Source organism: Dendronephthya gigantea, unplaced genomic scaffold (genome assembly GCF_004324835.1).
Source record: "Dendronephthya gigantea isolate DGI-Jeju-01 unplaced genomic scaffold, DenGig_1.0 000019F, whole genome shotgun sequence".
NCBI lineage: Eukaryota > Metazoa > Cnidaria > Anthozoa > Malacalcyonacea > Nephtheidae > Dendronephthya > Dendronephthya gigantea.
The window spans coordinates 822,776-838,479 of NW_021163029.1; the positions used below are offsets into that span (position 1 = coordinate 822,776).

Genomic DNA, 15,704 nt, shown 5'->3' on the forward strand with positions numbered 1-15,704 from the left:
ACAAACGTTACCACCTGAACGGGATAAAAACTTCACGGTAAACAGTGGCTTGCAAGTAGCTGTAACTGCTGAACGATATTTTCGAAGGAATTATAAAAGATTAGTTGTGAATATTGGCTACAGGTAAGATTTTGACCTTTTAACCGCTTCTGCCTAATTGCGAAGCTTACTTGGAAAGGCGAAATCGAAAGCGATAATAAAATAATAGAAACTTCATAATTCAGTACTATTTTGTCACGATTTTGTGCTGTTTATAGCGTCCGAATTTGTTTAATTATTTCTTCAATTAATTTCAATTATTTCTTCGATGGGTTTGTGAACAACCCCTTAACTCGCACTGTTTATACTGCTCTATCAGCTTGTGGGTACACCACGTAAATATTTATTACTGCAAAGCTTTCGGTCCGTTAACCCGCGCCTTTAGTGCAATTCTTCATCATGCACTGATGAAGGCTCGGGTTATATTGTTATATTACCATGCAAAATATTATTTCCATACTGTTCTTGTTATTAATTGAAATGCCAAACGCTGTTTAAGCAAACATTGGCAACTATTTTACCAAGCTTACACAAAATGGCTACGAAAACGGATTACACACACAATAGTTACGAATGAAAGAGAATTTCAGCAATCAAAATGCTGTTGATTGCAGAAAAAAGACATCAGCGCCGTTGCTAGACCGCTTAATTGGGAGGGTGTATACTCATACACTCAGTATATACCGTAACATAGCTATCGAAGGAAATTTTTCCTTTCGATTGTCTTATGCTCACAATAACTAAAAATTTGCATAACGAAACCGAATCTAAACTAAACGCTACGCCACTGCATGCTTCCGGTAGCGTGTTTCAAGAATAAAATTGACTGTAATTAGGCCCTAGGTAAATTTTCTGTTTGAAGCGTTGGCATATATCGCGCATGTATGGGCCATCTATGATAATAAAAGGTGAAATTTAATAAACTCCTTAAAAAACAGAATTCTCTGAAGACTATATATAGCCAGACGTAGGTCTACATTTCATGATTTCTCATCATTTTGTACAAAGAACAATCATAATATTGGAGTACATATTAAACCTTGTTTCAGAGGAAACAGTACAAAAGCTCGAAGGAGATGTCAAAAACTATTTTCTAAATCAGTAAATATTAATGCAGTCTACAAGGTGCCCCCAAAATTACTCCGGTTTGACTTAAACTAGCTTTAGAAATTATCTAGTGAGGGAAGACTAACTTTAAAAGCCTAATTTTCCCCTGTATAATTAGCGACTTGGTATTTGTCAGAGATAATTAACTGAAACTATACTCATAATTGGAGCTGTAGACTGTAGTTTTATATACACTCCTATCATTTACCTGTTACCATATATGGATAAAAAGATTCAGTAAACTCAGGAATGCAATGGGATGTGCTTTTCCTGATGTAAGAAATTGATTTATACTTGGTTGCTTCGAAACATATGATGACAAATATGGGTATAAAAAAACAGTACATGACATGATGACAGTAAACAGATCATTACAAGTTACAACAATGGAACATTTTACTTACATGGGACATTTTACTATATACTTTTTGCACTTTATTGCAGATTTGTTAAGAACAGTAAAATTTATTGCTGCAAATATCATGATTTCCTTCCTCATAATTAATGGACCTGCAAAGGGCTGCATGTATGTTCAATCATGTCTCTGAGTATAGCAGATACATTTTGCCATGAAGCACCACTAGATTGGAATTCAGATAGTAATTCATTCCAATTAGTAAGTTAGATTGAGTAGGAAATATACCTGTTTTGTTTAATGCTTTTCTTAAAAAAATACTTCAATTCTGATTTGAGTTCAGCTTAAAAGTATTTGAAATATTATATATTTAATTCAAACTATAATTCAGCTAATATTTTTGAAATTTTTCCTAAGCATTTGCCATACTTTGGTCAACATTGTACATATATAGACATTGCTTTATTTTGTACTAGTGGTTTCCAGCCAATTTCCTTTAGATATGATTTCCTTTAGATATGATATGATTTTAGATATGATTATTAATATGACCTAGCTAACTTTATATGACTTAATAAGGTTACTGTTTGAAAAATTTGAGATGTGACATTTCTCATATATTTAATACACAGTCTCACCAGTTTTATCAAGATCGCTGTCAAATATTCCCTTTTCACAATCAATCTTCAATGCATTATCAAAACCTTTCATCTACTATATGCCGATCAGATACCAATATTATGTTACCTACGTGAATTATCCCCATATTTTTCCACCTGAGAATTTAAACTTTGCGGAGCCTCTAGCACCTCTGAACAACACCAATCCCTCGCCACTTAGGCCCCGTCCACACGAAGCCGGAAGAATTTGAAAACGCAAGCATATTTTTACGGTTACGCGTACCGTCCACACGTATACGGCGTTTTCGCCCACTGAAAACGGAAGAATCTGAAAACGCTCTCCAGAGTGGAAGAATTTGAAAACGACGGCTGAGCGGATACGTGTGGACTGTGGACGGCTTTGCCGGATAAATTTAAAAACGATGACGTCACGTATCAAGTCGTTTCCATATTAATGAGGCTTGTTTTAAGTCTGGTGGCTTATGCTCAACTTTATATTGCTATATTAGCCTCAAAAAAGTCTTATTTAGGTTATTTTTACGGTGAGTAAAATCTGCGGCAATTCTTGTAGCATTTGCGGAAGTATTTTACGAGAGAAAATGTTCAAAATGCCGGAGTATGGTTATACACAATTTCTTATACACGACATGCATTTAATAGATACTCAACAACAATATTTATGAGATTGTGCTTGTCTCCTGTCCTAACAAAGTCCTCATTCTTGTTTTTTACTTTGGATTTGGTTGATTTTTGCTTTGAATTCGACATCCAACCTGTGACACGTGGGTGGAAAACATGAAGGTGTATTGGGATCAAATAACTTTAGCGTTTTCGGGCCGTTTTTGTGTTTACGTGTGGACGCGGAAAAATATTTTCACGGATAAATGCCCCAATTACATCCAAACCTTGGAAATGGAACCACTAAATTATAAGAGATCAAATTTATTCAGAATTCCCTGTATACCGATGAATCATATTTCCAATTCCTATATGATTGATGTCTGTTTACTTAACGCAAGATCAATAAACATAATGCATTAACTATTAAAGATTTTGTTGTGGACAGCGATATTAATTGATATACTGGCACTTACTGAGACATGGTTAAATACAGATGCCATTAACCATTCCACAATATTAAATAGTATATGTCTACGACAGGATATCTGTTTCAGCTTGAATCTCGCGAGAAAAGAGGAGGTTGAATTGATATTCTATATAAACAATCTTTGAAGCTGAAGACCAAGTCACCCAGGTGCACATCCTATAGATCATTTGAATTAGCGGATTATACGATGAATTATTCATCCTTTACTATTAGAGTCATAATTATATATAGACCATCATCATCTGCTGGAAATGGAATGACAACAAGCATTTCCCTGGAAGAATTTAGCAATTTTTTGGAGCAGGGGATTATTAATTTCCAATCAATTATGATTCTCGGTGACTTTAATATCCCTTTTTAAATCAGTCCCCAAATGATGCAGCTGCAGTAAAGTTTATTAAGAAACCACCTCCCCAGCAGAAAGAAATTTCATACTGTAATAATAAAGCAGTGGATAAAGAATGTGTTAAAGCAGACATTAAGAGATCATCCTTAATAGATTTTGACGATATTGACAATGTTGCTGAAACTCTCGCTCTTTATGATAATACATTGTCTTCAATTATTTAAAAAAAGGCGCAACGTAAGAAACGAATTGTTACTTTACCGTCGTCACCATGGTATACGACCGAGATAAAAACTAAAAGGAATAAATCAGTCGATAGCAGAGAAAAATATATGTTGAGCAATGCAATGTAGTAATTAAATAACCTTGTTTATGAAACTAAAATGTAATTCTATGATAAACTCATAGATGAAATGCCCACAACCAAGCGGTCTGGTTTTATACAGTCGATGAGATTGAAAAGTGAAAGACAAATTACCTTCCTATGACGATGCATATAGTTTAGCTAATAAAGTTCACTGACTTTCTTGTGGAGAAGATACAGACTATAAGAACCAATGTGGTTCTAGCGAGGACCACATTGAGAGAACCGATGTGGTTCTAGCGACCAATGAGTTCTAGTGAGGATAGTATAATATATAATAATAATGTTCTGTGATGGAACTTCATGAATTTACATACATCACCAAAGAAGAACTATCTCTTTTTTGCAAACACGATACGGCTGACGCGTACAAGGACTGGTTGTAAAGTCAACGCCAGGAGTATCAATTAAATTACCCACCCTTGTTGAGTGTGATAATATCCCTAGAGACAAGCGCGTAACACCTACTCCTGAACTGATAGCGAAATTTGATCATCTTAAAGATATTGCCAAAGAAATCCCACCTCTAAATACGAAAGCCGAAGTTGAGCTATTGATTGGCCGAGATTCTCCTGAACTGACGAAAGTACGAGAAGTTCGTAACGGACCTGAAGGGGCACCTTGGGCACACAAATTGGCCATTGGTTGGACAATTTGCGGAGAAGTTTGCCTCAATCGTGAAGGAGGACTTGTCCACGTTCGAACACATCGAACCGTGTATGGGGAGTCATCTTGTCGAGAAACAAACGGTCGCATTGGCAAGCCCAAAGTGGATAACAATCCTCTTACCAATTCCTTCCAAGACATGATACACCACGAATATTCCCCCTGTCCAAACAAGTTTGATATACGTGAACATCGTGAAAGCTTAAAGAACTGCTACAATATTTTCTTAACCACCGATTCTGATAACGAACAGAGTATGTACGTGGAGGATCAACGCTTTTTGAGTATAATATAGAAAAGGGAATCCAAAAGAATCAACTTGGAAACTGGGAAATGCCATTGCCCCGTCGAAACACCAACGTCACCTTACCAAATAACCGTTGCCAAGCCATTAGACATATGGACAATTTGTTGAATACCTTCAAACGCAAACCTGACATGGAAAACTACTACTTTCAATTTATGGAAAATCTCCTACAACGAGGACATGCGATACCAGTACCTCCGAGTAAATTGACCAAAACCACCAACGAATCAGGGAAAGTTTGGTATTTACCCCACTTTGGTGTTTATCATCCGCAAAAACCAGGCAAAATTCGCGTCGTGTTTGACTCGTCAGCAGAATTTCATGGAGTCTCGCTTAACAAAGAACTTTTATCTGGCCCAGATACACTAAATTCTTTGTTGGGGTTACTCGTTCGTTTTAGAAAGAACTACGTAGCCATCGCATGTGGCATAGAGCAAATGTTCCATAATTTCCATGTTAATCCCGAACACCAGAATCTATTATGTTTCCTTTGGTTCAAGGACAACGATAAGACGAAAAATATTATTGAGCATCAAATGACTGTACATCTATTCGGCAACACTTCAAGTCCAGCCGTTGCAACATTTGGCTTTCGGAAAACTGCTGATGACGGCGAGGGGGAGTTTGGACATGATGCAAGGGATTTTGTTTGCAACGACTTCTATGTTGACGACGGCCTCACATCCCGTTCTAAGCCTGATGAAGCCGTCGACCTTGTTAAAAGCACTCAAGCAATGTTGGCAACGGCAAATCTTAAGTTACACACGATTGCGTCAAACGCGGTTGATGTAGTGAAAGCACTCCCACCTGAAGATCGACTTGATAGCATTCGAAACCTTGATCTTCAACGAGATCCACTCCCATCGCAACGTTCCTTGGGTGTCATGTGGAACCTACAAGAAGATGTGTTAACCTTCTCTATTTCTCTTCCTGAAAAACCATTTACCTGACGCGGAGTTTTAGCAGTCATCAACTCCATCTACGATCCTCTCGGTTTCGCAACACCAGTCACGTTAGCAGAATAATATTTTGGGCTCACTTTTTCGAATTTGCCTTGTAACCATAGGCGGCCCAAAATTGCTTGATGTATGATGATTGTCAATGTAATGTATAATATATAATTACATAAGGTAGGAAGCTCTTCTTTACGTTACGAAACTTACCACTTAGACTATGACAAAATACATCAAATATATTTACTGAAACTAATAAAAAAATATAGTAAACTAATCTCTGATAATTTTTCTCGCTTCTTACATGCGAATTACGATTTAAAACTACTTTTAACATGACAAAATACGGCAATATTTTTATAGTTTTTGATCAAAAATATTTCGTATGATGCGGGATGACAGTGGTCCCTGTATTCGTCATTGTTTTGAAATATTTTACATGATCCTATTGGTTGAAAAAAGAAACAAAATGTAAGGTATTTGAACGAACTTTTTTCAACCAATAGGATCATGTAAAATATTTCAAAACAATGACGAATACAGGGACCACTGTCATCCCGCATCGTAGGAAATATTTTTGATCAAAAACTATAAAAATATTGCCGTATTTTGTCATGTTGAAAGTAGTTTTAAATCGTAATTCGCATGTAAGAAGCGAGGAAATTTATCAGAGATTAGTTTACTATATTTTTTTATTAGTTTCAGTAAATGTATTTGATGTATTTTGTCATAGTCTAAGTGGTAAGTTTCGTAACGTAAAAAAGAGCTTCCTACCTTATGTAATTATATACTATACATTACATTGACAAATTTCGCGCGAAAAAATATCGCGCAATTTTGGGCCGCTTATGTTGTAACCAGGCCTGATTCAAGATGGCGGCCAGCCAGTTGCTAAGCAAAACGCCGTCTTTTTCTGCAGCAGAAAATTCGGTTAACAAGTACGATCGTATGGCGTTCCATCGCCGCCAAAAATCAATGTTGATACTCAATGTTCAATATTTCGTCACAACATGTAATTTCATCACTCAACTTTCAACAACGCACGCTCGAATGTCTTGTCTTTTGTTCGAATAATGTATTTTGTAAACGTCGACATTCGAGTCCACCCAAATGAATGTTTAATCACGTAATTCAACTTTCAATTGTGAACTCAACAACCTTGTTATAAAACGGCTGTTTTCGAATTTCTTTATCTACCAGTAAAAGAAAAGTTGCAATTGCTAACGTAGAACGTTGCGATTTGCAATGTTGCATATTCACGCCTGCGAAACGTACCAAGACCGCCAAAAAGTATCGGGTGTTACGGTGACGTCATACATGTCACATGTGCCAGTGTCTCTAATAAATAATATTATTATTTGTTATTTTCATTTCACTGCTATATGGCCTGCGTTAATTACTGATTTTTTTGGCGAAGTTGTTTACAATATTTTTAAATTGAATTAAGCATGGATGATTTCACGATAAGCAATGTAGTTTCTGCTATAAGAGATATTGCAGACATGATAGACCGTTTGAATAATCCAAGGGATCTAGACGTAATGAAACTAAGGTTGGATTACATAAACCTGACCGAATGCTTGTTACATTGGACATTCCTGACGAAATTGTCAACACAACGACATTAGTATATCAGCAATTGGAACGGATAATGCAGACCGAATACGGTCATGCTGCACAATATCAGGCTGAAACGACGAGCTCAACTGGTCGTGGAAGACCAAAAATTGATATTTCGAGAGAACAGTTGGCATTCTTAGTAGATCAGGGATTTACAGCTTGGGAAATGAGCGAAGTTTTAGGTGTAGGAAAGCGGACGGTGCAAAGAAGACTTGCAACGTTTGATCTCAGTATTAGTGGTAAGTTTTTTATTCTTTATTTTTTTTCTATGTAGGACTTACCCAAGTTACCCAGTGTTTCCACGTGAGATATTTATAATTCCTCATGGTCGAAAATTCCTTTAAATTTATTTGGCCATGAAGTAGTATTTCTTCGAAATTCTTTAAAATAACTTGAAAAAATATACATATATATACATACATACATATACATATACACATATATGTATGTGTATATGTATATGTATGTGAAGGCTATAGCAGGTTAGTTGTGTAATAATTCTTCCAAATTATATAGGCACATACAGTGATGTCAATGATAATGAATTAAACATACTGGTGATGTCAGCACAAAGGGAGAATGCGAATATTGGAATTCGAATGCTGAAAGGATTTCTTTATAGCAAAGGCCACAGAGTTCAACGAGAAAGAATCAGACAGTCACTCTTGAGAACTGATCCGTCTGGTGCTGCTCAACGATGGAAGCAAGCTGTGAAACGAAGAAAATACAATGTACATTCCCCATTGGCTCTGTGGCACATAGACGGAAATCATAAATTGATACGGTAATAGTATTGCTTTAATTTCATCATGCAAACAAACTATTAATTAATAACAAACAATCAAATTAAATGGAAAAATGTGTTACTATTTTTTCTTTTATTCTGTTATTTAGGTGGAGGATTGTTGTTCATGGTGGGATAGATGGTTACTCTAGGATACCAGTTTATATACATGCATCAAACAACAATAGAGCGGATACTGTTCTCCAGTTGTTCACAGCTGCTGTTGAAGAGTTTGGTATGCCATCCCGTGTACGATCGGACAAAGGGGGAGAAAATGTTGACGTTTCATGGTACATGCTATCACATCCACAAAGAGGGCCAGGAAGAGGAAGCATGATTACAGGTTTTTAAATTACAAATCCCAACTGAATTATAATGGCATGAAAATGTGCAAGTGTAAGTATTTTAATAAAAAGGTTCATTTATTGCTAATGCTATTTGGAGAACTTTTCCTTTGTTTTGCCAGGAAAGAGCACACACAACCAGCGCATTGAGAGGCTCTGGAGAGATGTGTTTCAAGAGTGTCTTGTGTTATTTTACAACACCTTTTATGAACTGGAGAGGTGTGGTTTGCTCGATTCAGGCAATGAGATTCACTTGTGGTGCCTCCATTATGTCTTCTTGCCAGTGGTAAATAGACATTTACAGTCATGGAAGAATGCATGGATATATCATCCATTGAGGACAGAAAAGAATTCTACACCAATGCAACTATGGGTGAAGGGGCTACACAGAGTCTATCGCAGTGGCTCAACTGTATCAAGAGAGGTTTTTCAGGTAACATAGTTCAAAAAGTAAAATAGTATGGTAGGAATGAACCACAAGTTATCTCCACTATGGGGAGTATGGCATCATCATCATTGTTGTTATCTCTATCACATTCCTCTTCGCCAATAGCAACAACGCTCCAATCTAAAACCCGCTGTTTCTAAATAGGTAAATATTTTATACATAAATTCATGGTTTCCCATTATAGAAAAACAATTACCATATTTGTATATACATACTTTAACAGGACGTCTTTCTGATGGGTGAGCTTCGGCAATGTGATCCTTCATATTTATCATTGGAATTGATAGGCCACATTCAATACAATCAACTTGAGGAACATCCACGCAACCCTTCAACAAAAAAAATTAACCATAATGGAATGCATATATTTTTACCTGGACACAGAAATTCAGGAATTGTTTAGAGAGCAAATTAACATTACCAGTATTTGAAAGGAAAATATAAAACAGACAAATATTTCCTGTGCTATTTCCTGTGTCGTGTTAAAACTTTACAAATCATGAATCAATAAATTTTTTAAGCAATGTATTCTGGTGAAATGTAGATCCACCTCTACAATTTCCATTTTCAATGCTTTTCTCATTTCTTCATTCAACATACACTTTCAGGCTGAATATATTTTTTCCTTCATCACACCTAGAATTAATATAATTAAAAAAATCTCACTAAGTGGATACCTGTAAATCATCCTCGGTTTCTTCATCCCTTAAGTCTAGGTCCTTTTGAAATGGTCGAAGGTAAATTTTGGAGGCACCAGCTGCATCCCTTAGGTATCGAGGTGTCTGAGCACCTTCTATCTTAAAAAAGCCTGAATCTTCCCCACGTTGGTACAAAAGCATCTCGTAGCCAGTGGGTTTGAATTTGGGAAATCTTTCCAAAATTCGTTCATGACATTGGACACTATTCATGTCGAGAGAAAATTGAATGGATGATTCGCCAAGACCTGCATTCAATAACACTGTTCGATCACGCACTTTGGTTGGAGGTTTTAATGCATTGACTTCAGAGAGTGCAACAAATTTAAGTGTGCACGTTGGCTGTTTTCTCTCTTTACCTTTCCTGCTAGCTTTCTGTCTTCCAGTGCCATTAGGAAAGGAGAATAGACGCTTGTGCTCACTGACTTGTCTCACCTGTCCCATATTCATGGATGATGAACTGGCAGGCTGTCTTGAAATACCTGCACTGTTTGGTTGTGATGGTTCTGGCCTGGTTGCCTGTAGGTGAGTACCTGATCGTCCGGGGCTGCTGGAATGAGTCTGAGTAGGTGTTAATCCTTGTCTGCTGGACTGAGAATGGGAAATTGCTGGTCCTGCCACTTGTTGTTGCTGATTAGACCCCAATCCTTTGGTATATTTGATATATACAACTGTATTAGTCAATCTAATTATCATTTTTTGCCAAAAATGTGGATGTATTGATAATTGCATACATATTGTCAGAGATATGTGAGATAAATGAGACACAATATCTTCTATGTTTTACCCATTGACTGATTTTAAAAATCCTTTGGCATTAAATATTGTATTAATTGATACACAATAGACGTTATACTTTTATAAGGGTCAAGCTGGAAGGATTAAAAAAATCCCTTTACAGATCCTAAAAAAAATTTAATTAGGTAAGCCATACAACTGGCTTCATCTTAGTTAATAATATGCTGGCAAATAAATACACACAAAAATTGTACTTCTAAGGCCATTTGGAATCCTACCCCATAAGTTAATTACTTTTAACCTTGTTCAAATTTATGAAATCCCACTGGTATAAGATTCACCCCACATTATAGTTTACTTCTATTACTACCAGTGTGGTTATTATCAGGTACCTTGATCCAATAACTTTCATAAGAAAAACCTCAAACCTACATATGAAAGTGCTATTTTGTAGTCTCTTACACAGAACAGAGGAATTTTTATACATGTGGGATAGGAGAATTCCCTTATTATCAATAAAACGTTTCAATGTCAACACGAAGCCCGGTATGCAAAACGTTCGGTATATGCTAGTCTGACTCGATTGCTTAAGATTTTAAATACAGATATAGATCTCCTACAGATATATCGTATAAATTTAAATAGCGCAGTGAAAGTCATGAATATTCAATGTTATATTTCACATACCTAGTCCCTGAGGAGATTCAATTCTCTCTAATCGGGTAGCAACACGCAGTAAAGTGTCCTTGACCGATTTCAGTTCTTGTTCCATGCTTAAAATATAAAATGCCTTCGAGTACAAAAACGTTGGGTTTTCGCCAGTGGGCTAATAGTTTTAACACATGGCGCACGCTGAATGCAACGCATGGCCTAATCGCACGTGTGACATGTATGACGTCACCGTAACACCCGATACTTTTTGGCGGTCTTGGTACGTTTCGCAGGCGTGAATATGCAACATTGCAAATCGCAACGTTCTACGTTAGCAATTGCAACTTTTCTTTTACTGGTAGATAAAGAAATTCGAAAACAGCCGTTTTATAACAAGGTTGTTGAGTTCACAATTGAAAGTTGAATTACGTGAGCTTCATTGTTACGTTTTGCGGACTTTCCATGTTCACAGTTGCGTTTTTCGAAGTTAAACATTCATTTGGGTGGACTCGAATGTCGACGTTTACAAAATACATTATTCGAACAAAAGACAAGACATTCGAGCGTGCGTTGTTGAAAGTTGAGTGATGAAATTACATGTTGTGACGAAATATTGAACATTGAGTATAAACATTGATTTTTGGCGGCGATGGAACGCCATACGATCGTACTATAGGGACCAGGAACTGCGTAACCGAGTTTAATTTCTGAACTGCATTGTATTTATAACAATGGAGAGGACAATGTATTTCTAATCGTTTCCGTTTACTTATATATAGGCTGAATATTAATGATATGTATATATTATTTGCTGCAAATATATCAAGAATTGCTTGTAACTTGCTTCAAAGGTCAAAAGTAAAAATTCGAACTCCGTCAATCGATGCGGAATAATGCTTAGAATAATTGTGCCAAGTTTCATTCCGATCAAACAAGTAATGATAGAGCCTTAGGGTTTTTTAAAGAGCGTCGCCCCCTAACAACAACAAGATTAGCAGCGGTTAGGGACCAGTTCCTGGTCCAAAAATGTCGTTAATTTGTCGAAAATTGTTTAATTTGTTCTGCAAATTTGCGGAGGGAAGGAAGACTAAAATTTGATTTAGGTGGAAGATACTAAACTCGGAACCCCAGGAGTAAATACAAGTTGTAATATTCTCAATATATATATATATATATATATATATATATATATATATATATATATATATATATATATATATAAAACAAGTAAAAGACACGGTTTTCTGTTGTTTATAGCATACAGTTCTGTTTCGTACAGGACTAGCCTGCACTCCTCAGTGCTATACCAAAGTTATTAATTAGGTTAATAACTTTGGTATAGCACTGAGGAGTGCAGGCTAGTCCTGTACGAAACAGAACTGTATGCTATAAACAACAGAAAACCGTGTCTTTTACTTGTTTTATTTCGCTCTACTTAACGGTATTGAGCACTCTGGATACGCTAATAGAACTTTTATATTTATATTTATATATATATATATATTAATATATATTATATATATTATATATATATATAATATATATATATATATATATAAATTCCAATGAAACCAAGGAGCAGCGTGGCAGCGTCTTCAAACAACTTAGCAACAAATGTGGTATAACAACTGCCAAAATAGAGAAAACACTTCTCGACGTTTCGACCTGATCGAGGGCCTTCGTCAGGAGAGTTAGTATGATACTATAAATATTTACTAAATATATATATATATATATATATATATTATATAATATATATATATATATATACTGCATATATATAATTTATTAAAGGTTAATTAATGATACTATATATAGTGGAATATATAGTATCATTAATTAACCTTAAATAAATTGAACTAATCCAGCAGATCCAACCATTTGGGAACAGTATTGGTATATTAGTATTTAAGTTTATTTATAAATTTTATGAATTAGCTACAAAAACCCGTAAATTAAGGGAAAAATATTGAAGTGTATGTATTGTGTCATCAAAATTCTGTTTCAATATCTTCTTGTCATGTAGCTAATTTATATTGTATCATGTTATAAATAAACTTAAATAAATACTTAACATGAATTACAACCTGCTACAAAGTATGAATGTTAAGTGACTGAATGTTAGTGGTAATTGGATGGTATGTTAATTACTACTGGAAAAGAACAACCTGCCAGAGTCTCTTGTCAACCCATTGACTGGCAATATAGCCAGATTAGCCTACTGTAGTATTTGCTCTGTCTAATGCCATTTTATGCAATCTGAAGGAGAATATAACTGCCAACTAATGGAATAAGTGCCAGCACTCTTCCCATAATGACAAATCATCTGGTAAGAAGGATATTAAGCATGACAGAAGATATGGATTTTCTGTGATAAACATGAATAAAAGAATATACTATGGTTTAGAGGGAATATTGGTTATCACAAACATAGTTTTGCATACACTGTACATAAATGTGCCTTCATTTTAAAGAGGGCTTTGGCTAATTTGATAAGATTTTTTAGAATAAAGAATTCCATATTGCAAATGTACTTTCTGTGTTTTAATGGTCTTTTTATGCTCCTATTTTTTGCCCTGTATACTGTAGTGACACACCTGCAATAATGCGGAACAGTATTTTTAACTTTTAAAGCTGTTAGGAAACAGTCTCGCCTAAATACAATCTCCGGCTAAGTAGCATTAATTTTTAATTTCCTCTTGGCAACAAACACTTCTACTAATTAAGTGGCCCATTATTACTGCGTGATTAGGCATTATTTTTTAAATCAAACCCCTCTTTAAAAGTTATTGACAACCCATTATTAAACCCAATATTGCATTAAGTGTAGGGAAAACCCACAGGGAAAACCCCGTATAATATGGAAATGTGTTTATTTTTGAAAGAATGACGAAAGCCTTTAATAAATTGTCTCTATAAGATTTATGCGTGAATTAAAAAATCAACCTCGACTACAAGGCTCTTGTTTATTGATCCGTCGAAGGACAACAAGCTTTGAAATATGCTATTCATAAAACACGTAATTTCGAGCTTCTGAATTCCCCTAGGCTCCATTACTTGCTGTTCATCGTGAAAAATTTAAAGAATCCTTTAATTTATTTTAAAAGTTGAAACGCAGTTTTAAACCTCATCGACAGGCGCGGGATCGTAGATCGCTGGATCACTGAGCTATATAATAATTCCTGGAGGACCGGCTCGTCATTTTTCGGTAACTTCGCCGCCATCTTTTTGAAGCCACCAACATGGCGGATTTCACCCTTCTGCGCAACCGCAGAAGCTCTGCTGACGCCACATGGTTCCTTTTGACCATGGTATTTACCACTGACCAGGCTCAATTCTGAGCCCGCTACAGCAGCATTCTCCCCCCTGGATTTTGTAAATAACAATTCTCCCCCCTGGTTTTTATATTTTTTTGCCGTGATCATGAAATATTTTTGTTTTTGAAATGTTTTTAGGTTGTTTTTTTGATATTTTTCGCCCTGACATACAATAAAGTTTTATTTTAAGATGAATACAAGTCATACACGCTGTTTTTGCCAGTGCGGGAACAAATATATATTAAAATATGGAAAAATGTGGACAAACTAAAGATTTTAAATACTGACACGAACTGACAGGTTTATTATTTTATTTTCGTAATAATAATTTTGTTATTTATACTTTCCAACATGAAAGTTTACAAATGTTTGAATGTTTTGGCACTATCCTCGCATATTTTGAAGACAACTAGGAATTTATGGGCAACAAATTTGACTTTCTAAACCCTAAACTTAACTGATGAATTGCAGGAAGTATGTAATCAGTATTCAGTATGTGATGTTGTCTTCAAGACTTTATATCTATGCACAATACAAAATCCAAAGTTCAGGCAAAATGCTGGGCAGCTGACTAATACTAAGTGCAGGAATATAGCTTCAACCAAGAATCATATTTGCATAATATACTTTTCATTCAAGTCATCAACTTGTACCTTTATAGGCTATAAAAGTTTTCAGCATTCTCTAATTGCATCCCTGGACCCCTGGTCATAGTAAAGAATAACATTTATCCCTCCATAGGCTCCACTGATTAGCCTAATGAATATAGCCCTCTTGAGGTTGATACCATAAACAGAAAGTTATAAAAGTTGCTGCAGATTGAAAACACACTGCTCAGTCAATGCATGTTTATTTTTATTTCATTCATTAATAAATATGACAAATGGTATAAAAACACCAGCAAACAACAAAATCAGATAACATGGTAATGAAGAATAACAATGCACAGTCATAAAATGCATGAACTTCATCCTGAAAAAAAAATGGAGATATGATCAAGATTTATTCACAAGGTGCAAGAAGCTAAAAAATAAATTAAAAGCTGTGATAATTGATCATTTCACTTTGGATTTGACAAGGTAAAAAAGATAATATATTAACTAGGCTTTAACAGGGCTCACTATCAGAGGTTGGAATTAATTTACACTGTTTACAGCATCTTATCATTCTGTATCAGCACCCTCAGATCATGTTAATTGATGTTGGGTGGCATCAATAGAAGTGTGACTATAGTAGACTCAC

The 15,704-nt window shown here is 35.5% G+C and overlaps 1 protein-coding gene across 1 annotated transcript; it reads left to right on the forward strand.

The window, feature by feature from the left end:
* Positions 1–7,256: 7,256 nt before the first annotated feature.
* LOC114521162 lies at positions 7,257–9,458 on the forward strand. Its single transcript, XM_028541580.1, has 5 exons — positions 7,257–7,724; positions 8,002–8,269; positions 8,380–8,612; positions 8,736–9,205; positions 9,285–9,458. The coding sequence occupies exons 1-4, from the start codon at positions 7,442–7,444 to the stop codon at positions 9,053–9,055; spliced, it is 1,104 nt and encodes a 367-aa protein (XP_028397381.1). The 5' UTR covers positions 7,257–7,441; the 3' UTR covers positions 9,056–9,205; positions 9,285–9,458.
* Positions 9,459–15,704: the final 6,246 nt, after the last annotated feature.